Source organism: Micropterus dolomieu, linkage group LG09, assembly GCF_021292245.1.
Source record: "Micropterus dolomieu isolate WLL.071019.BEF.003 ecotype Adirondacks linkage group LG09, ASM2129224v1, whole genome shotgun sequence".
NCBI lineage: Eukaryota > Metazoa > Chordata > Actinopteri > Centrarchiformes > Centrarchidae > Micropterus > Micropterus dolomieu.
In genome coordinates this window covers 16,197,308-16,221,173 of record NC_060158.1, presented here as the reverse complement: position 1 = coordinate 16,221,173, position 23,866 = coordinate 16,197,308, and the positions used below count along the sequence as shown (strand labels likewise).

Here is a 23,866-nt window from a genome sequence, read left to right as displayed (position 1 = left end):
ACTTTATAGCCGGCCACATATTGTGGATTGCTGTATTATCCTGTCTACGTATTGGTTAAGGAAAATGCATACTCTGCATTGCAACATTATATGATAATCTCATATAAAAACTAAATTCAGCAAACACATCGTATGTTTCAGTCTAATGTGTGACCTAGCAAAGCAATTCAGACGGATCCCTAATGTGCCTTTGGTGCTGTTTTTGTACACTAAACATAGCTTAATCATTAATTACTAATGAGTTGTACACGACTTTTCTAACTCTTTGCCTCGATACATTTGCATACAGAAAGCTCTGCATTGTAGCTGACTATTTCCTAGCCCAGCTTTCTCCAGTGTAGCCTCCTTCAAGCTCATTAACTGGAACAATAGCCAAGGTGGGAAAAACAACAAATGACTATATGGATTTGCTTGGAACTATTTTATATTTTAAAGCAACACACCCTTTGCAACGTAAAACAAGGAGCCACTCCTGTTTCTCACTAGACGATGAAAGAGCACACAATGTCAGTCTTCAGTGGGATTTGATGATGTGAACACAGTGTAAAGAAGTGATCTTTTGAGTGTACTTGAAGCAACATGTCCGAATTAGTTTGGTTTCTTATAAGGTGATTGCCGTACAAATTGCTTGAGGGAGGAAAACAGATATTTTTCACAAAGTCATCAGAAAATTCCTTTCTATTTAAGCAAACCTGAATCTACAGAGCATCAAAGGCAGCACTTAGAGCAAGGCCTAAGGCTTTTCTTTGCGTTTCACAATACATAGCACTTTTTCCACCCAACAAAGCAGGTCCAAGTTATAAGTCTGTTAAAGATTGCGTTGTATCACATCTAACCAAGGTTTGAATTATACATCACTTTCAGAATGGCCAAAAGGTTTTATTCTGTCTTTGAGACAGATATCCTTAAACAATAGCTCAGAGATAAAATAAAAGAAGTTGAATGAGAAATAAAGAGGCAGACTGCAGAGAGAACGTCTCCCCTGCCTTCTGTCCTTAGTGTGTCTGTGTTTGTCCTTTTGTTGTGGTCTGGGTATGAGGGAGTGATGTTCCCTGTAGACAGCTGATACTGACCTTGTACACCTGGAGAGAAAGAGTACAGGTGAGTGCCAGAGAGACAGTTATAGTGTGTGTGTGTGTGTGTGTGTGTGTGTGTGTGTGTGTGTGTGTGTGTGTGTGTGTGTGTGTGTGTGTGTCTATACACAGTAGGCCTACATGTCTCTGCCTGTTTGCCTGTCTTGTCTGTGACAAGTGTCTGGTGTGACTGCACTTCTGTGTATATGTGTGCATGTGTGGATAAGTGCGACGGTTGCTTGCCACATTCATGTGCTCCTATGTGCGTGCACGTGTGTCAGTGTGTGCGAGCGAGGCAGAAATGAAAGGCAGGAGCCCCATCTGTTGTGGTGTAATGACTGTGCTATTTGGAGGCAGGAAAGGTTTGGTGCGGGAGCAGCTGGTACCTCGCCCGGTGACCTTTTAGCATTCCTCCTCTCACCATCTGACAGATGTGTCAACTCGATTATTTCAAAAGGCCCTGAATAAATAAGCGATTGTGAGAGAGCGCGGCCCGCTAACCCAAAGAGTCGATGAAACGTAGGCACATACACACAGGTGAAAGTGGATGCAACGGGAAATGCACCTGCAAGCAAACACACTCTTAATACTTGCAATGACAAAGACAGTCACTAGCACATGCACAGTGAGCAGCACAATCGAATTCGCCTCCACTGAGCAAAGTAAATGATCGTAGAGGTGAGCGGACGCATCACCCCTGTTGTTGCGTCGCTCTTTCCTACCTTCCCTCGGTCTCCTCCACTCTCTCTTTCTTTTCCCATCATCTGCTAAATTGCTGTTGAGCCGCTGGTATGCGGCTTGGTAAAAGGGGTACAATGGGGGTGAATTGAATGCCATTGTGGTTCGGGTGCCCTTGGAGCACCGCTATTAGCTGACTGTGGGTGGAGGGAGGGGGCTGGGGCTGGGTTGTGGGGGGCCTCAGGTGTTGCTGGGAGCTCACCGATGGACTTTCATTCCCTGGCGGAACCCACAGAGGACGGAGGGGAATGGGAGTCTGTTGTGCATATTGTACATGTGTGTGGGGGTTTGTGATTGTGTGTGTGTGTAGGGGTGGGGGGCTAATTGACTCACTGAGTGATTGGGGGACTGTGAAGAGGCGACCGCAATCAGACCTGCCCTGATAGAGTTTGATGCCTTCCTAAATAGTTTTCAAATGGAGGAGCAGGTGCTGTTTTTCCGAAGCAATCCCCACTGCCCCGGTGTATAAGAGAGGAAAGTGTGTGTGTGTGTGTGTGTGTGTGTGTGTGTGTGTGTGTGTGTTATTGTGTGTGAGCATGTCAGTCCATGTGCAGTAGTATCCAGGTGATTGTGTGGGTTTTGTGTCACTGTATGGCTCTTTTTTATCAGAGGGAGAGTAATCACAATCGGTATGTGTATTATTACATGTATCTATTTTGCTTTGTGCTGAGGTCACCTTTATTTTCAAATGTAATGCCCCATCTCAAAAAATTATTCTCATTAAGTCATAGCTCTGATTACAGCAAAAGTAAAAAGATGCCAAAAGAAATTATCACGGTGGGTTACCAAATGCAATGGCGACAGATACAGGTCCAGGTCCAGGTAAAACAAAGCAAAAACCAACAACTCTCAATTAACAAAGTGCATGAACTGGTATATGTGGTGAGTGGCTGATGAGGGACTGAGTTCAGGTGAGGCGAAGTAGGCCATTTATCTCGGAAGTTGCAGCTCAGGAATCAGATCGATGTCATATCCATTAAAAAAACAAGGACACCCGAGTTGGAGGCAGTTCGTTTGCCACGAACACAAGTCAAAGCAACATCAACGAGTGTAGTTAGCAACATTGACCTAGCCAATTTTAGCAGCACCAGTTGATAAACAACACATAACGCGGTATTTCACGCATAACAGGATCGTAGTAACATGCCTGTAAAAGAGTACTGTGTATACGACTTACTAAATGGAACATAATAAAGACAAAAGTGCTAAAAAAAACTTTAACACAGCAGCTTTTACTACAGTCAATGCTCTTTGCATCTAGCTTTCTAAACTCGGGGGTCCTTGTGAGTTCAACCAAGTTGATGAGCAGAAACTCCGACATCGGTGGGCGTTCCATTTGTCACTTCTGGTCTAGGAACTCAGAAAATAATGTGGAAAATGAGTTCCGAGTCCAAATGGAATGCACAATAAGTGCAGGGCTGGTGAGAGAATTGGAAACGTGTTTAGATGGGTGGGTAAGTCACGGTGAAAGTGTGAAGGCATCTGGTGGACAGCTTGAGGAGGGGGAGTTGAGGGAAAGAACATGGCCTGAGAAACAGGACAGATAGAAAGTGTAATGCAGAGAGCTGGAGATGAGAGTGACTGAAGAGCAAACTGTGACAACATGAATGGTGAGCAAATCCAGATGAGGGGTAAATCCTACCGGTGGTGGTGGTGAGGAGGGGGGGGGATTCTGTTACCTCAGAATTCAATTTTGGGGACTAAAATTGGAGAAAAGCCCTTCATTTTGTCTACTCCTCTGTGTTAAGAATGACCTGTTCGGAAAATCCTCAGACGTCCTTGTTCAAAACCCCCAGGGATTTTAACAAGCCTTGGACTGTCCATCTCTCTCAGCAAGTGTGAAATGGGATTCATCAAATCATGCCCAGTCCTCTTGATTTTACCCAGTGCATCCAAACTGGTTTGGTCTGGTTAGTGGGATGTCATGCTTTGAGATGTGTAGAGACAGACTTGGCACAGCCCATTCTCTGCCTGTTTTATTGCCTTGTTTTACATCAACTCCATATGACATGCTTTGAATAACTCACCAAGTGCTTAGGAAAATGGATTATTCAGAGAGAATTTACAACACTTCTGGCACAGGAGTAAAGACATGTGGGTGAGTGCTTCAAACATATGCAACACTCCGAAAACTGACTAAAATCAATTAGAATTTTTCAAAAGCCAGTTTGCAGCTTTCTTGACAGTCCAAACTCATATCAACCCAACCTCAGCACAGATACAAAATTAACATCAGGGTTTTTGCCCACTGGGTCAGGACCACGCACCATAACCGTGGCCTGGAGTCCTGTCTCAGAGCTTCTGTCAGCAAAGCAAGTACTCCCCATCTATCATCTCCATTGATCTACACTAATGACAGATGGTCGTTATGGGTGGGGGAGACAGACTGCCTTCAGCACAGCATGGCTTCACAGGCACGTTCAGGCAGCACAGACTGTGCGTGTGTTCTCTGGGCGTACTGGAATATCTGATATCTTATTTCTTCTGATAAACAAGGGCCCAATTCTGTTTTGACTCTTGATTAATACAGAAACTTGCTAAGAGACTGCAACGCTACTTCAGGATTTTAAGAATTCAGGCAGAAGCCATCCCGTACCATGAGCACAGGATAAATGTTTCATTATAGTGACATGCAAGTGGAAGAAAATATAATCAAACCATATGTAGTTATTTGTGTTTTGATATCAATGTCTTACTGATTTAATGTTTATATAATTTCGAAAGAGGAATATCTGTCAGAGTTGGAAAAAAGGTATTCTAATTTTTAGACACCTAAAATCCCATTAGAGAATCTGGGTCACTAACCCATTCACTTGTCTAATGTATCCGGACACTTCCAGATGCGTAGCATGTGGAACGAAGCAAAGATGCTTACTTTCCACTATTACATTTAGCTGAATTGTTGCATATTATGCATTTTGTATGGGGCTGCTTCACAGACTGAAAGTGTATTTAAAAATGCACAAGCCATGTGTGCATCTCAGCTGCTGTTTCATGAGAAATCATCAGCATTACTTTAGTTTTGCCCCAAAGCATCGGCATCTGTTAAACTATCTTAAATTCTGATCGTCAGTATTAAGATGGGATGTCAAAGTCAGACTCAAGGCCAGCATCTGCAAAACCTTTGTCCTGTTCCCTAGTATTTATGGTGATTGCTATTCAGTATCTAATAGCATTTCCAACAGTCAGGAGTTTCATACATAGTATCATAGTATATTATGAATAATAACTGATATCCTTGTTTAGGTCATGTTGGCAAGAACTTGTTTATGTGAATCTTCATAACACACAAGTATCCTTGTATACTTGTGCAATCAAAATTGGTAAGTACTGATAAATCTGGCTGTGGTGATGATGTAGTGGATCAGACGCATGCCTTTGGTGTGAGAAACCCGGGTTCAATTGCACACTGTGACACAGCCTGTGTGCCTGAGCAAAACACTTAACCCCTAGTTGCTCCAGAGGCGTGCAACCTCTGATATGATTAGCAATTGTAAGTCGCTTTGGCTAAAAGCATCAGCTAAAATTAATAAATGTAATCTGGCAATTATATCTGATTAATCAATATGTTGTTGTGGAAAATATCCATCACAATTTCCCAGAGTCCAAGGTTACATCTTCAGATGTCTTGTTTTGTCTGACCACTGTCCCAAATATATTCAGTTTCCTGTCATAGAAGACAAAGAAAACTTAAACTAAGAAAAATATTCAGATTTTTGTAAAAAAAAAAAAAAAAAAAATCACTTATTGACATTTCTGTCAGCTCTAATATCAGGGAAACTGAACTTTGCCCAGATAACAAAAAAAAAAACAGTAGAACAAGGTTAAGCATCTCCATGCCTGCAATATAACAGATCAGCTTGTGTGAATAACTGTAAACAGAACATCAAGCACCAACTCAACAACAACATATAAGCAATGCAATAAATAATAAGGTCTCACTGTGGATGTTGGGATGTTAATGAAGTCAGAAATGGTCATGAGGAAGTTTATTTGTTCAGAGGAGTCTTTATCCTCGTATTGTCACAGCCTTCAGAGGCAAAATATTGTGTTTCAGGTCACACAACAGCAGAGCCTTGGAAGACTAGCTCTAACTAGCTCAGTATGATTTATTCATAAGACTGGATCTGCATAAAGCCATGTCAATGCAGCAGGCTAGCTTGAGGAGGTCAATAAGTGATCGATACATAGCGTGCTTTCATGGGAATAATTTATCATCCTTTTGACTGTTCATTCACCATCATGTCAGAGGACATCAATATTAAACTTCAGTTACTACTCTTATTAAGTCAGGAGGGTAGGTGAGTTGTCATTATTTTAGTCAGTTATTTGATGCATGCGCAGGTTTTTCTGGTCATAAGGTTCGATTAATCAATTATTCAGTCCTGTAGGACCACAGATCCACAGAAAAGACACCTCCAGACACATATATGAGATGTAAGAGGTTACTACTGATTAATCAAAGGAGATAAAAGGTTGGAAAGATGAACAAGCAGATGGGGCAATAGAGTGAGTGGTGAATTACTCCGTATTAATTGTCCGTAGAATGAGAACCAAAGTCCTATTTCTTTTGGACAAATCAGGAAGTTTGACGGTACCACAGTTTTAACAGATGCATGAAGTGATCTCAGTCACTAAAGCACACAATGATGGAACCAAAAGCCAGCTCACCCCACATTTAAAATCCACATTTGGATACAACATGGCCTTGCTTCCCGCTGCTGCCTTAAGGCCACATAAAATGGGACCTGGCTGTGTAAACCTTGTTCTTGAGTGCAGCAGCAAAAATAACATCTATAATTCAAAGTAGTTATTAGGGGTAAGGTGGAACTACAATCACAGAGATGCCCCAGTTCAAGCTAACTACCATGAACTTAGATCTTAAAAGCTTGGGTCCCAAAGGTCTCCAGCACCCTTGGACCCAACACTGGCTCCATGATTTAGATGTGGCCATAAAATTCTAAATGGAGGTGGGAGGCTAGTTGCTTAATTGACCTTTATTGGGCTTTCTGCTTCATTTGAAGGCTGGATATTAAATTAACATGATAATTCAGGCCCAGCATGTTAATGCCACTATTGCCCCCTACCCCCCCCCTACATTTCATCACCTTGTAACTTTTATGGCTCCCATTGATTTAGCACTGCTTTTTATTAACTGGTTTTAATTTTCCATATTGGCACACACTTACACACGGAAGGTTTTATTCCAAGTGAGCAGGGCACAGTTACAGGAGTGAGGTTTATGAGGCCATTTCTATTAAAAACCTCCCCTATTCTTACTGCGACATGTATAGGCTGTAACATGAAGATGAGATCTGTTATGTATAGGGGAGCCTTGGGGTTGGTTATTGGAGCAGTGGCTATAGTACTTGTGGCAAGGGTGTTAGTAGAATGGTTTTATTATGTATCATGACCAAGTGTTGGACATAAACGCTTGCAGGAATATTTCACATAATTAGGATCATAAGAGAAGATGTCAGATTCATAGGCAAGTACAGGAAGAGTACACCATTAACTACTCAAAACACACATATACATATAACAGTCATATGTTAACAGTATGTTAAATGTTTTGTCACGCTGACTATGTGAATCCTTCAGACTACAAGTATTTACATACCATCAGTGTTGAAGTTATGCAGCCAACAAACGGAAGAGTTTTGTGGTTTGGCCTTTACAGAGGAGGCTGAGAGAGCGCTACTGTCCTCTTGTGGAAGCAATAGAGCTGACATGTGCAGGCAGTGGAGATCTTGTAGGAAAAGTGCTCAAATAAAGTCAAATTAAAATAATAAATAATACGGTATTTCCAACTGTTGGTCATAAACGGAGCTACAGTAGTTTAGGCAGGCACAAAAGTAATTTCATAGTATCATGTTCGATCCACCTTCCAATCACGAATGTCCACGACCTCTCTCTTTCTCTCTCACACGAGCTATTTAAACATTTGGTGCTCATTCAGTCTGCATATAACAAGGCTGAGCTCTGTATCCTTGCTGCTACACTGCTGCCTACTTTCAGAAATGCAACTCCCTCCACCTCCCCCACCTTTTAATGTGTTGATGTTCATTAAATGTTGAGAATCTTAAGTTCTGCCACACCACCAAATTAAAACTTGTTTTGCTGCAATAAATGGTTTTAACTTTGAGTGTCCTGACATGTCCTGTCATGGTGATGTAGTGGTGATGGTGGTACAAGTGTCTGACTAAGCAGATTCAAATGGTCCACAACGTTGGTGCCTCAGCAACCTTTGGATCATTGTAAACCTTATCTGAGATTGTCATTGCTGAATTAAGTGTACAAATCAATGTGCACACTCACTGTTGCCACCCCTTAATAAAGAAGATAATTCATATTACAGATCACACTGTGTCTGATGACTGTGGCGAGTTAGCAGTGACCTGTGCACCAAAGCCTCAAAGCCACACTCTGAGCAGTGTGTGTGTGTGTGTGTGTGTGTGTGTGTGTATGTGTGTGTGTGTGAGAGAGAGAGAGAGAGCACTTAAAATGTAGATGGGACAACTCCGCACAAATACACATAGACAAATAGGGACACACACTGCCAGTCTGACAAAAAGCCAATAACCCAACAGCACATTAGAGGTGAATTGCTTCCCGGATGCAGCCCCTTTTTCCCCTCTCCTAAGTGGATGCATTATCATTTTGTCTCTCACAAAAAAAGAGGCACCAAAGAATATGAATATGCGTTTACATCTGTCTTCCATTAATATGCATGCCTGGATCCACAGCTCAACACAAAGCCAATTTTCTGGCCATCTGGGGGATGGCTGGTAGAGGTAATGAATATTCTTTATGAATATGTTTTATTTTGCGTGGTGGCGATACATCATGAGCATGCTGCTATCATTCTCTACTCTCTGCCGCTCTCACACCGCTCTCTGCCTCTCTGAGGTGCTGGGAACCTTCACTGCACAACATGATGAGTTTAATTAGACTGTATAGAGGAGGGATGGATGGATGGACAGATGGAGGGAAGGCTGGATGGAAAGAATGAAAAAAATATCTTTTACCACACAGACACTCTCTCTCTTTCTCTCTCTCTCTCTCTCTCTCTTTCTCTAATAGGGACCTTAATAAGCCACACACCTGCTCTGAATAGTGATGATGGACAGAGAAATACAGCTGAAACTAATAGCTATCATGACTTCTGCAGCAACCATAGTCTACAGTCCTGATGTTCATTTAATTACCAAAGTAACTTATGACTGGGGTCCATGTTTTCTGTTTTTTGTCATAAGAAGAAGAAGGTTATTCTGAGAAATGAATTAACTGAACATATGTAGTGACAAACTATTACTGAAAATTCATAAGTAATTCAGAAGATTTATACAATTAGTTGGTTTCTCTCCGGTAAAATATTATGCTATTACCTAAATCATTTCTGGCACAAACCCCCAAATTGCTTCTCCGATATCAGCTGTGTCGAGCTCTATGTTGCCTAATTATAGGGCACATGCATTTTTATGACATCCAGTTAAGAAATGAGGATAGAGAGGTGGAGCGTAGGATATGTCAGCCCATAAGCACCTTTATATGTCACATCGATGATTTAGATGTCAGTGACAGTATTACTGTTGCTCGCAAGTCTCTGGGGCTTTGGCACACTCCACTGGCTAGTAGTGTCCTTTAATGATTTATGATTGAAGTTAGCCTGTGAGGTCCCCAGAGGATCCCCCAGAGCGAGAGGCACAGGGAGTGACCAGTTTTATGGCAGGACTGGGAATCAATTATGCTAACGGTGGCTAATGAATGCACTTGAGGGAACTGCTCCCCACACTCAAGGGCCATTTTTTTCCATTTGCATATTGATGGCAGAAGGACAGTGGCCACTTTCATCCGTCTGTGATGGAGCACCATGGAAATGGACTTCTGTGTGTTCCTTTCACTCTTGTTGTAGATGTAGATTTAGTTAATTTTTTTCTCTTTTTGTCTCCTCTTTTTTTACAGAAATAGTTTATATTTAGTTTACAACATCATTTTAATTTAGTTAACATAGGAAAAGTGGTCTACACAAACAATTTTCCCCACCTCTTCACAATATTGTGCCCTCAACTAAGCCTCTTCCTCTTTTTCAATAGTCTGAAGTCATTTTCAATTATGGCTCTTTTGCGGTCGGTGGGTGAGGAGTCCTGGAAGTGCTCCAGTTTCTCCCCAATGGATTCAGTACGGTTTAAGAGGAATAATGGCGAGGCCTTTTACTGCCACCAAGGTTAACATGCATTAAAAGCATCTGTTTGCAAATGGACGTCTGGCAACTCTCGCTCTCACTCCACTAAAATGTATTAAGGTAAATAATGCCAGGCCGAGAGAGAAATCACTATGTCCGATGCGTCTCAGGGAAGTAAAGAAGGCTATGAATATGAAATGCGCTATGAATAAGTTATGTGGTGGTGGTGACACTGCAGAAAAGGCTGGGTGCGAGATCAAGGCTTTTTCAGAATGCTGAGGTGTTCCTCATTCAATGAGATAATGAAAATGATATTGAATGTATATGTATATGAATGTTTTGACATATTTAAAGAAAAGGTTCATTCACTTTCTTGCAGAGAGTTAGAAATTAAGCTTGATACCACTGTCATAGCCGTCCGTTACATGAGAGACAGGCAGCGGTTAGCAACAGCTAGCCTAGCTCTGACGGAAAGTTGAAAATAATCCAGCACCTCAAAAGCTCACCAATTAACATGTTTTATCTTGTTTCATTCAACAACATTTTTTTTATAAAAACTACAGAGTAAAACCAACAAGTTAAGTTTTACTCTTGGCCAGCACCATGTCTTCTTGGTGTCTCCGCTTTTTGCCCAACAACAAAACATACAGCCAAAAAATACATAACTCCCCTTAAAACCACACCTTAATGTTTTTATGCTTAATTTTCCAAATTAATTTAATTTTTATTCATTTATGCTAAGCTAAGGTAAACTAACTATCACCTGGCTCCAGCTTCATATTTAACAGACATATTTGAGAGATATATTCTCATTAAACTCTCTGCAAGAAAGTGTAATGGAAATTTCATGAGAACCATCTTTAAAACACTGCCATGTAACTAATCACACTAGGGGCCTCCAGCCTCTTAGGTATGGGGTCAATGGAAGGTAAATGTGTGTGATGCTTTAACATACGTCCAGAGGGGTCAGGACTTTAAGGGGTGTCTTTCTATTGATCCAGATTGAGTGTCCCCTAGGGAACACTGAAAGACACCATGTTCCTTTGATACAGTACTCCGACCCTGAGACTAAGATAAAAGCTGCATGAGCTGTTACACTGCAGCTCACTCGGATGATACTCTCTGATGTGTATGTGTCCCCATGAGTTCCTTCTGTTTGCCTGAGCTGTTTATTCAAACACACTTTTCCAATCAAAAAAGCCACTAAGCGTTCATCCCAAAATGTCAAACTATTCCTTGCTAAACTATTCCTGCACTAAAATAAACATCCTAATTATCCTGTAGAAAAAAATATGGTGAAATTATACTTTTAAACAACTTCGCGAAATATTACTTCTTACAACAGTCATAGAGCATCATACCTGGGGAAGTTTGGACACAAATAAACTTCTGGAAACTTCCATGAGTGACGCTATCACTCCGTGGAATAGACAGACAGAGGCAGACAGGCAGTGTTGCAGGCTCCCACTAATTTGATCTGGTGACATTTTCTACTCCAGCTCCTTAGGGGAAAAGAGCAGCAGAGAGGGAGTGAGGGAGTTAGAAAAGGAGATATTAGGGAGAGAGCAAGAGAGACAGAGATGGAGAAAGAGAGAGAGAGATGGCGAAGGAGACACTAATGAACGCAGACAACGAAGACCCTAACCTGAGCTCCAAGCCCCCGGAGAGACGGAGAGGTTTCTCATTGGGTCAATAAAAGCACTGGACCGTGTCTGCGTTGGCTTGCCCTTCAAGCACCCGCTTAACTGCAGAGGGAGGACTTTTGTTCAAGGTTGCTGGAGTTAAAGGGGAATATCACTGAATTTCAAATCTGAAATATGTGATTCAGGAACCCATTTGTCATGGCTGTCTGTGCACAGGGTGAAAAGATATGTGACATCTTGTTTATGTGTCAGACTGATGTACATCTACATAAAGAATTCATCAGGAAAGATGGAAAATGCTTGCTTTGACAGCAGAAAGGATTACTACATCAGTGCATTTTATTCAAAGCTGACAGTTAGCTGGATGCTAAAGCTGAACTTAAAAAGACTGACATCTTTATTGTCTGTATGATAGAGTTGGAGATTTTATTTTTTATTTTTACATTCTCCAGAGAAGCATTTAATTGCATCTGAGAACAAATCAATTCTTAATTTAAGGACGAGGTAAAAGTTATAAAACTGAAAACTGAATCTGAAGTACAGAGAGAGGATGGATATATTTCCCACTGGATATTTCAGGGTTAATTTCTGCAAGAGAGTAGTGCCGTGTCCCTCTGCCAAATCAGAGCAGAATGTAGCAGAGAGCAAGGTTAGCCAAAATCAGCATGATGAGATATTGACTCTTGGCTTGTAATTTCATTTTATGCACCAAGTGGCAAACAAGATATCACACTGTTCGTAAATCCTCAGCGTCCCTGAACACACACCTCCCACAGACTCCTTCTTGTTATTAATGGGGATTCTAAAACCGTATATGTGTGCCTCTGTGGGGGAGGAGAGCCTCAAGTCTGGGGTCCTTACACCACGACCCACACCTGAAGGGGCAGAGTCAACACACACACACGCATACGCACATACAGGCATGCTGGGGGACACATACTTGGTTGCCCCACTAAGTCCCCCCACATCTGACATATGTCACTCCCAATCTGTTCAGCAGGCCACACATCTCCCCAGTGTCGTAATGCTACTGTGGCGTATAGGGCTGCAGAGGGGGAAAGTCAGGCAGAGAGAGCTGAAGACAGAACAAGAGGGCAAAGCGGGACAAAGACAGAACGAGAGAGAAGAAGAGGGCATGAAAGAGGTAGGGAGAGCTGCCGCTAGTGGTTGGTTCCCTTTCCGTGCTAATTGGTAGTTTGGAAACAACACCATCTGTTCTTTAAGAAAGTCAGATGCACAATCTAAAAAGATGCCACCACTCCTGAATACATTTACCAGCAGCCAAGGCAAATAATTCAACAGCCCAAGGCTTCTTTCAACACAAAGATCCTGCAGGACACTGGCTAGACAGCCATGTGTTATATTTGCTATAATGTTTAGGAATTTTGAATCTAGTCCTGGGTTACTGCCAGGGAGTCCTAAATAATGCAAACATATGATGATGAGGAAGACAGCAAGGAGTGACGTGAGTGAGTAAACTCTTTTTGTGCATGAAGGAATAATTCACAAACATCTCAGAATCCACCTGTAATCATGCAAATTCCCATTAGGGGAGGGAAGGGAGGTGACAAATGGAAGTGGATTGCCATCATGTGGCTGAGTAATGCAATCACACAGAAGAAACTGAGAAACTCTGCCTTCTCTGCAGACTCTTCTTACTGTAATTGTATCATTGTAACATTATAAATCAGAGAAGAAAATTTACACGTTGAGACATGATGCAATTCCTTTTCTGAAACATAAACGTCTATAATTAACTTTACAACTGCAAATGACGCATAACTGCCAGATTCTGCTTCTTCTTCCCCCAAGCCATTAAACTCCTTTTAACCTCCTCCATACAAACACATGCACTCACAAACACACACGCACATACGCAGACACAGAAAACTTGCACTGCAACTACTTGTTTTGGACATGTATGATGTTTTGTATGTTTTTATCCAAGTTGTATCTGTATCTTATATGTACGTTTTGCTCAATGCTGTTTAATCAAAATTCAAACGAGATGAATTATATTTTCCAGGGAATTTATCACAGCACTCTATAATCAACATAAAGGCATGCAGGATAGTTAGTATTTTTATTAAATCGTCCCAAAAAAAACACAGTGTAATAATCGATCAGCTGCAGCAGAGGAAGGTTATATCAGAAGGATTTAATAAAAAAACTGAATACCAGCATCAGCTGTACCACAGAGTATAAACCAGATCCTCTTGGGATTCCAGGCACACAGCTCAATGGAATGACCGTGTTTTACATCGCCAATCTGTTACAGTGGGATCTCCCCTGCTTCAATCCCATGGATGATTAAGCGTGATAATTAAGGTTTTTGGACATTTTCCACAGCAGAGCAGACGTGGCAGCTGGTGACATTCATGCATTCCCAAACACAGAGGAGGGAATTACAATGAGGGCTCCATTCATTTCAGTGATCACAAAGTCTGGTCTTGGCACCAGTTCAAAAACAGTCAAGCTGTTGTTGAAAAGGACTGTTTGTGGCCCTCTTTGTTGCAATGTAGGCAATGTACCTTGATCTATTTGGGGAATTAGAAACCATAGGAAGCAGCCAAATATTTGGTTTTCCAGCAGGGATATTCATTTGCTATTGCCCAGGAAAGAAACCATGGAGATTATTACATGTTTGATATTTTAGTTAAAATCTCTAATAGGCATGGTACAATACTATAAAGCTGCTTTTATAGCTTGTCTTTAGAGTAGACTTTTGAATGTGGCCCAACAAAAATGATCAATCAAAGAATTTAGAGCCAAAATTAGAGAAGGTAGAGCTACCAGCTTGAAATGCTCTTTTTATTATGAAGGCCTTTATTAGGTTTATTACAATTCATTTCAGATTTCCCTTACAGAAGAAGACAAGGGATTAATATTAAACAATGTCTGAAACACCTCAGTGAATCAGGTGGATACTTTAACAAAACATGTTGGTGTTGGATGAATGGGGCATTCATAACAATAAAAACGTTGTTACTGATTCAATAAGAAGTCATTGTCTCAGTTAGATAGTACAGTAACAGATTTACCCCTACAGCAGGGGTCGGCAAATAAGTCTGACATCGGGCCAAATATTTTTCAAGCCGTTACATGGCGGGCCAGAACATTAGGCTATGTCAGTCAAATTATTTCAAACCCTTGGATCGGCCTTAGGTGCAGGTTTAGCTCAGTCGGTAAAGTGCAGGACTCCCATTGCAGTTGTATGATTGATCCCAAACTCCTGCAGACGTTTTTTTTCTCCCTTGTTAAACAAATTCATTAGGACACTTTTTCACCTGCTCGCAATAAAGCGTGTGCCTCATTTGATCCGCATTCATAAACCCGTGGACACTAATTTTCATTTCCCTGAGGAAATTTAGGGGAATCCAATCACACATTTGCTGACGGCTTTTTAAGAGGTGTGTCACGTAAGTCAGAGACTTTCGAATGTCCTTCAGAACTTTTCAAAGTAAAAGCTTTCAATAAACTCAACATGAAGCATTGCTGCATAAAACGTTCTTGCGCTATTATTTTGGAGGCACATTCACTTAAGAGGAAGTGATTATGTGAGTAACTGTTGCTGTCATGACTGAGATCTATTTCAGCACCAGCTGCTATCAATTTATTCATTTTTTATTTTTCTGCTATCAAAGCAATCCGGCTGCCTATTTGCTATATTCCGACCACTGCCCTACAGCCTTGAAACACCTTCTAACCAGAGACAGAACATAATGTAGTAAAATGTCAGTAAAACATACTTTATAATAAGGAGTAGGCTAAAGTTATTCCTTAACAGAAGTAGTGAGCAGGTGCGCAATGCCACACTGTAAAAATACTTAATAACAAGTAGGCTACAATTCCTGCATTTGACATCTAACGTAAGTAAAGGTACTGTGTTCTACCTGTGGCTCAGCGGGTACAGCAGGCAATAATGGGTTGGTGGTTCGATCTCCAGCTCCTATTACCATTGGGCAAGATGCTGAACCCTAATTGCTTCTGATGGTTTGGACAGTCCATTAGGCTACATGGTAGCTCTGCCGCCATCTGTGTGTGTGAATGGGTAAATGAGAAGTAGCCTACATTGTAAGGAGTTTGGGACAAAAGTGTTAAATATACAAATATATGAATATAAATGTAGTCCAATCCTCAGTAATCAGTTAAACATACTTAAAGAATCAAAAGTTGATGTAAGATAAGATAAGATATAACTTCATTATCATCCTCAGCACTGCTCCATTGAATATAATTTATTTCTGTTTTTTACCATATTTATAATTGCTTCTATATTAATGTATATTGTCTGCTATGAAACAGAAGGGAGTTACAAACTCAATTTCACTCTATAACCTGTTATATTATGTGACAAAATAAATCTACCTACCTACCTACCTACCTACCTTATCCCCTAGAGGAAATTTAGGTTGACATAGCAGCACAGAGAAATGTAAAAGAACAGATGCAGTAATGTAGAATCAGTAACATTCAACGCAGATATATAAATATACACTGTATACACATTATATACAATAGATATACAATTAACATTCTACGTAGATGTTTAAATATTTACACACTATATACAATCAATATATGATAATTATTTACAACCATTTACAACCAGATAAATGTCGTCAAAAATATAAGTGTTATAATAGGCCTATTGTTTCATCATTATTTTTGATAGATCTACACGTAGGCAACATTATAATGTTGTTTGGTCAAAGTGGATATAGAGTAGTTTAATTTATTACCATGCACCATATCTTTGATCGTGTATCATACCTTAATCTTCTAAAAGCTACGAACTACTGCAATATTTTACTAATTGTTACTGATGTAAGCCTAATATAAAGTAGCATAAAATGAGAAAGCTCAAGTACCACAGGAATAGTACACTGCTAAGAACATTAACTATATGGACTACAACGCTTGTACATTCCACAACTGCTTTAAAAGCTATTTCACTGAGGTAAGCAAAACAAAAGAAAAATTATCAGTAAAAGACTATGTTGGCTCACCTTCAACTTTCTGAAGAAAAAAAAACTGCTCAGAGCTGGCTCGTTGTTTCGTTGTAGTAACAACTTCAAAAAGGAAAACGGAGAGGAGAAAAAAAATAGTCAATCAACAACTCAGTCTCCCATAATGCATTCCTCAAGCGGAAACGCCGGGGACTCCATGGAAACGGCAGACTGGCGTGCTAGCCTGGGAGAGAAGAAGTTAGCTAGCGATAAATCTGGGTGCCGATTAACTTAGGTGGCTGGACACTGAACAACGTTACATTTTATTAGCTGCCTTTCTGTAAAGATGAGTCGTACGCCCGATGCAAGAGCGAGGTAGGAGATTGTCAACGTGTCAATCTAAATCCTGCAGGGGAACATATAATGCTCGGTAACGTTAAGTTAGCGTTAGCGTGTCTCACGTTTTACACAATTAACGTACCGTTACAGATATAACGTTAGCCGGGAACGAGTTTTCTGCTGTAAACGCAAGACCCCTTTTAGTGGACCTCGACATGATTTTCATTATCCCCAAGCTGGCTTTTCTCTAAAGTTATCAGCCACAAACCGGTGAAACTAATTTTCGTTTAAAACGTTAATCCTCAAAATAAAGCGCAAATGCTAACGTTAACATATCCGTTATAGAAAATGGCCTTTTGTCAAACGGTAACTAACACTAGCTAATAATAGGTGTTAAATAGTACATAAGTTGGTTTCACAACACTTATCTGGCTAGTTAGCAAGTGTCATCAACAATGATAATATAACTTGAGACTTTAGGAAGTAAATTTTAAAGCAAAACCCCGTAAACTACATCCACAAGATGTTTTGATTATCGATGGCCTGCTACACATATGTTTGATGTAGTTAGAAAATTCATATGACTAGGGCTGCAACGATTACTTTATTAGTTGGCAACAATTAACTGATAATCGATTAGTAATTTTAGAGTAATTTAAGAAAACAAAAGTCAAAATTATCACATTCCAAGCTAAAACTTAAAAACAAATATTATCTGCTTTCTTGACAGTAAGCTGAAAATCAAGAAAAACAAGACATTTTCTTGGGATTTGGGAAACACTGTTCAAAATTTGTCACCATTTTCTGACATTTTATAAACCAAACAACTAATTGATTAATCAAGAAAATAATCGACAGATTACTCTACAATGAAAATAATCGTTAGTTGCAGCCCTACATGTGAGTAATGTGACTAATGTAGAATATCTTCCCTGGACAAATGTGTGAAACAAATTCACTTTTCTGTCCCTAAACATTATTTGATTACTACTCTCAATTTTGTCCTTCACCCTCTACAGGGACAGCCAGACAAGAAAGATCCAAGAAAACATCACCAATGTGGAGAAACATTTTGGAGAGATGTGCCAAATGTTTGCTGCTTACGTCCGTAAAACAGCCAGACTACGAGACAAGGCAGATCTGCTGGTTCGGGAAATCGGCATTTATGCAGACACAGAAACGCCAAACCTGAAGAGGGGTATGAAGCAGTTTGCTGACCACCTGGCCAAGATTGAAGACTACCGCCAAGCTGAGGTAAAACAATAGGATTTTTAATTCCTGCTGCTTTGATTTAATTCATAATTTCATCTTTACATCCATTGTCTAAATTTATTGTTAGGTAGACTAGATACAAACTCGAGGTTATTTACCTTACAGGTGGAAAGACTTGAAGCCAAAGTCATAGAGCCATTAAAAAGCTATGGAGCTGTAGTGAAACGTAAAAGGGTAAGTGATGCTTTGAGCCGCAGCCATGTTGACATCTACACTGATCCCACGTGAGCCAAATGCCTAATCTTAATCTATGTTCCAGTGACAATTATAGTAAAGCTATTACATTGAGAAAAAATTTAACTATTTATCTGGGCACTGACAGTACTTTTCTTGCTTGTTAAGATCTCACATTTAGTTACAGAGAAACACAGCAACTGTTGCACCAGCTAAAAGTGACTTAAAATGTCAACAGGAAATTGACAAAGTCCCTCAAAGATGGTGAAATTGTTTACATCCCCATGGCCCCTCTCACAATAGTCCATCTAAATTACTGCAGTTTTTTGTAGTACACATTTCAAGATTAAATGTGCTCTGGCCTACAAGGATGCAGCAGTTGTGTCACCAGAATGAGCAGTTTAAAAGGCAGATTAGGACCCAGTGCGATTGCGTCTTAGTGTTATTACCACTGCATGGCCACATGAGGGCAGGATTGATTTGATGATAATATCCCACTAGCACGTCAGCTTTTCTTTGTGCCATTGTCAGTAAATCCTCCTCAGCATCTTATTTTAACCAGATTTAAAGTACCATTTCTGGCAAAAAATATATATCAAATACATTGTTTCTTTGTGACGTTTGGAGTCTTTCTCATACAGTGTTGCCGTAAATGATCAAATTACTCATGTTATCTCGTGTTGTCCTGTCTGATGGGTCATTTGTTATACACACAGAGTGAGCATGCCAACACTTAAATAAATCTGACTAAATTAAGTTATTTAATCATGAAAAAAAGTGAACATGGCTAAATTGAATTTTCTGTCAGTGCTAAAACAATAAATCATTCCTTTAAAATTACCGACTGTGCCACAGTACAGAAGACACAAAAACCTGCACAACAGGGTGTAGTCGAGGTGTTGATCTGGCAAACACTGAGCTACACCAAATATTTGTAAGATTATGTCCTTTTAGAATTAAATACAAATGTTTAATCTATCATTGTTGGACTACTGTGTCATTGTGTGCTCGTGCATCCATGCAGGAGGATCTGAAGACAACTCAGAGTGCCAGAGACAGAGAAGCCAAACAGATGGCTCAGCTTGAGAGGACCAGACAGAGAAACCCCTCAGACAGGCAGATCATTGTATCCTTGCTTTGTTTCTGAAACTCTGTAATAACAAACAGACAAAAGACTTTTCATGTTACAACAACCACCCACATAGTTTTTAGTGCAGGTGACAGCTTGGGTACAGTTTAATTTCTTCTTGGATATTGAAATTATTTCATGTTGTAACAAAAAAATAAATGTAGATTCATTTTGAATGTTTATCTTGTTGGAAGAGGTTTACTCTACAGTATCTTTACATCCACTTGTTTAAAAAAAAATTGGACCCAGGGTTTAGATCAGGATCTACTTGCAGGAGTAGAATAACACAGACAGCAGGCTAATATTTTTTGGTGTTTCCTTGACCAAGCCATCAGTCCCAGGTGCGTCCCATGTAATTTGTGCATCTCCTCACTGGGGATGTTTCTCCACAAGAAGAAGATGTTTAGTTATTTTCACATCGGTTCTACACAGCAGCACCTATAGAAAACAAAAGTAACAGGAGCAGCTTATATTACATGGCTCCTGTTTTGTGTGTGTGCGCCATCGTGCATGTGTGTAGTGTGTAAAATAGGTGTTAAATTACATGCATGCATGAGACACAAGTGTCAAATTTGCAGAGGCTATTACTTTCTCTTTCCTGTAGAAGCATGTCAATATCTGAAGAGCTCTTGGTGATAGGTGGCACAGGCGGGTCTGGGACTTCAGGCCTGAAACTTTTGGTACTGCAGATGTGGTTCGGTGTCTTGTGTTTCATATCAATAAAAGTAGTTTTGTGCATTGTCAAAAACTACTAATTCAGGTATCAATTACCCATTTTTGGAATGATTAAATCAACCAGAACAAAGGGATCCTTTTAAATTTCTATGTTTAAATTGTATTGTGACACAGCGATTCTTTACTCAAACACTTTAGCCGTAACCTCTCGTGTTGGTCAGATATGTTTTGTAGTATGTTGTTTATTCATTTGTTCTCAGGCAGAAAGTGAGCTCCAGAGAGCCACCATGGATGCCACACGGACAACCAGGCAGCTGGAAGAGACCATAGACGAGTTTGAGAAGCAGAAGATCCGGGACATCAAGGTGGGCCGCTATGAGCTTTCTGTCCACCTCAAATTAAGAACTAGAGTTTTTTTTTGTGAGTGGCGGGAAATTTACATCTGTTGAAGCAGTGGGTGGAAATTGAAGTAAAACCAGAGAGTAATGATTTGAAGGGTCTTTTTTGACACTTCCCTTAATCCCCCTTCAGCTGTTTTGAAACTATTCTGGTTTTGTCATTTCAGAATTCTTTTTTTATCATGTCTTGTGGTCACAGAGCCTAGTCAGAGCTGAAATCTTATCCCTGCCTTTCCCCTTAATAGAAAATCTTTGGTGAGTTTGTGACAGTGGAGATGTCGTTCCATGCCAAAGCCTTGGAGGTGTACACCTTGGCCTACCAGAGCATTCAAAGTGTGGACGAGGAGGAGGACCTGGAGGTAGGCTGTGCTCAAGGGTAACCATGGTCCAGTTGTTATAATTAGCCTGCCAGCAAAGGTGTGTCTGTGCATCAGAGTTCATCAATGTAGACTGATGTGTAAGTATTGACCGGACGCAATGATTGGCGTGTCACTGATAAATACATGATTTATATTTCAATGTGACCATGCTTTTGCAGTGCATTTGATTAACCTGACAGTTATATTTAACAGGTCTACGCTATCATAGTCGTAACTCCCATTACTCATCGACTCATTGCTCATACATACATAGTCCACACCTGTTAACTGATGTGGTGAATTTGAAGTAACTGGCGGGCTTAGGCACAATTCAGAGTCATGCTAGCTACTTTCTTCTGTTTACAATTCGGATTGAGAGCTTTGCCCAACTTTTTTGAGAGACAAAGCCTGTAGTGAGAAAAGAACAGATCAATGATATTCAAGACAGCGAAGTTCGTCCTGCAGATGCCCTTGTGCTATTTATCTCCACCCCTTGCCATCTCATCTGTGTGTTTTGTGCACTGAATCATCTCCCTTCTATTCATATTGAAGCGAAACTCCTCACCCAGACGAGGCTGTTTTTCAATGACTCATAGAACAAATCATGGGAGACTAAATCATCTGTAAAAGGCACAATGACAGGCATGAAGATAATCCTGATCAAGAGCTCTTGCGGAATTTATTTGTTCATTTAAACTATCAGTGTGGTTTAAATGGAAGTTTTGGTATGTTATCAGAGGCATACCTTCTGAGCTGCTTTGTTTATGTGTGACCAAGGAACGATTCAAGTTGTGTGTTTTTTGCTCCTGGAGACTCTACAGTGTGTTAAATAAAATATTATCTTGCAGTCTGTTCAGTGCACACAAATATTACCGATGGGTGTGTGTAGGCATTGCTTCTATTCTCCTGTTTATCTTTGGAAAAATATAGCACCTACTGTCTTTGGCAGGTGTTCAGGAGTTCTCTGCACCCCCCAGACTACCAGTCACGCTTAGACATAGTGCGAGCTAATTCCAAAACCTCCCTCGATCGGACTGGATCGTTCCTGAGTACATCAGGGACTTTACAGGTAAGATATAGATGGTGCATAGATGCTCTATTACAAAAACTGGAATTTCTCCAAGAAGATCCCTGTTTGATCAAGTTTCTGTTATGGCATTGCTTTTTATCTTTGACTTTGACAGTTGCAAAAGCTTTGTCGTGATGATGATTACAAAATTATTTTTCAAACCCAGTTGTCTTCCTCGTACCAGTAGAGGCTGTGTGCTCGACTACTCTGAGTCTTATCAGTTGTGCGCGTGTTTAAGCGCAGCATCACTTCAACATTCATTCAGTCATTGCATGCCGGTAACATCATGCATTTCCTCCTACATTCAGTTTACACCAGCATCTTAACAGCTGAACTGCACTAACATGTGAATTTAAAGGATCTGTTCGTAAAATGTCTGGACACGTCTTCATTTTCCCACTAAAAGAGGAGTACCACTTTTAATATCCTTTGAAGATCTTTATTCTTTAGGCCGCTGGGTGTGTTCAGACGTCCTATATTGTATCTAGAGATGTTCAGATTGTAGCTTGCCGAGGCAGATTGCCTTAAATGTGTCTTGCATCACAACTTGAGATCAAACTTTGCTTGCATATTTGGATTGTTTTTATCTGTGGGAAACTGCAATCACTGATAAACAAAAAACACACATGCAGTCAGGTACACAGCTAGAAAAGTAGATTGCAGACCCTGTTTGCATATTGGATAAAACTCCAGAGGACAACTGACAATGCTCACGCTCATGACAATGGTCATAGAGAAAGTCTTAGATTATACACATGCTTGGCATTTCTTCAACTTGGGATCTATTTCTGTTCATATTGATACTACAAAAATGGACAAATGTAACACGAGCAATTTTGTGTCAGTGCATAATAGGGCTGCAACTATTTTCATTATCAACTAATCTGTAGACTATTTTCACGATTAATCGACTAATTAAGTCTATAAAATGTCAAGAAATTGTGAATAATGCTCATCACAATTTGCCAGAGCCCAAAGTGACGTCTTCAAATTGCTTCTTTGGTCCAACCAACAGTCCAAAACCCAAAGACTCTTCATTTTCTATCATAAATGACCAAGAATAGCAGCAATTCCTCAATTTAAAAGATGAAACCAGCTAATTTTTCACATTTTTGCCTAAAAAATTACTGAAATGCTTAATCGATTATCAAAGTAGTTGTCGATTTAATATTCTTTCAACCAACTAATTGAATAATCGACTAATTGTTGCAGCTCTAGTGCATATCAGGGTGTGTTCACACCTGCATCAGTATTGTCTCTCCTCTTAACTGCAACCCTGGTGAAAGAGAAATGTTCTGGAGAAAACCGACTGCAGAAGCACCAATTGTGCTTAATGACTACCTGCTAAGTGTTTTAGTTGCGTAGTGACTGTTTGTTTACTTGTTGTCACAGCAGCAAAGAGCTTGCAGTCGGCAGACAAGAAGAGAGGAGGAAGAAGGAGAGGATGACGAAGAGGACGAAGAATCTGAAGAGGAGGATGACGAAGACGAAGAGGACACAGATGATGACAATTAGCTTTTTTGTGTTTGTGTTTGTGTGTGTGTGTTTGTCTTTATGGAACAAAAAGGATATTAAAAGGTGCATTGTTGTTTTATAATCTTGTGAAAGAAAAGCTGCCATTGCCAAAATCACCTCACACGGTGTGGTCTGAGCAGTATTGTAGTGCAAGTGTATTGTAGTTGTGTGATGCCTTTGTAAGTAGAGAACATGTTGTTCTTTACTAACGTTTGTCTTTGATATTCCAGCCAGTCACTCTTATCTATATTTTTATATAACACATAATGCCAAAATGCACATTACAAATTCAGTTGTACTGGAATTAACTGTTATTCATCTTTACGAATAAAAAGAAATCCCTTTTCA

At 40.2% G+C, this 23,866-nt stretch overlaps 1 protein-coding gene and 1 long non-coding RNA gene across 6 annotated transcripts; one reads left to right on the top strand and one right to left on the bottom strand.

Moving 5' to 3' along the window:
* Nucleotides 1–935: 935 nt before the first annotated feature.
* LOC123976268 lies at nt 936–17,115 on the bottom strand. 2 transcript variants are annotated; one of them, XR_006826312.1, is made up of 4 exons: nt 16,649–17,115; nt 15,533–15,674; nt 11,358–11,498; nt 936–1,082 (listed from the first exon to the last, which is right to left on the bottom strand). It is a non-coding gene; the product is annotated as an uncharacterized LOC123976268 (long non-coding RNA). The 2 variants fall into 2 exon arrangements; XR_006826313.1 differs by lacking the exon at nt 936–1,082 and adding an exon at nt 8,690–8,806.
* cibar1 (CBY1 interacting BAR domain containing 1) lies at nt 15,355–23,866 on the top strand. 4 transcript variants are annotated; one of them, XM_046058263.1, is made up of 9 exons: nt 15,355–15,373; nt 17,947–18,181; nt 18,305–18,373; nt 19,398–19,499; nt 19,838–19,843; nt 20,438–20,542; nt 20,821–20,934; nt 21,884–22,003; nt 23,396–23,866. In XM_046058263.1, coding segments are annotated over exons 1-9 (876 nt in total). In that variant the 5' UTR covers nt 15,355–15,371; the 3' UTR covers nt 23,519–23,866. The 4 variants fall into 4 exon arrangements, with proteins under 4 accessions (XP_045914219.1, XP_045914220.1, XP_045914218.1 ...); XM_046058264.1 differs by having other exon boundaries at nt 15,370–15,508; XM_046058262.1 differs by lacking the exon at nt 15,355–15,373 and adding an exon at nt 16,795–16,963 and having other exon boundaries at nt 23,399–23,866.

Coding starts and splice junctions, on each gene's coding strand:
- cibar1 (XM_046058261.1), top strand. CDS start 16,935: ATGAGTCGTACGCCCGATGCAAGAGCGAG. Junction 16,964..17,946: donor ACGCCCGATGCAAGAGCGAG/GTAGGAGATTGT, acceptor CACCCTCTACAG/GGACAGCCAGACAAGAAAGA. Junction 20,935..21,883: donor ACGAGGAGGAGGACCTGGAG/GTAGGCTGTGCT, acceptor TGTCTTTGGCAG/GTGTTCAGGAGTTCTCTGCA.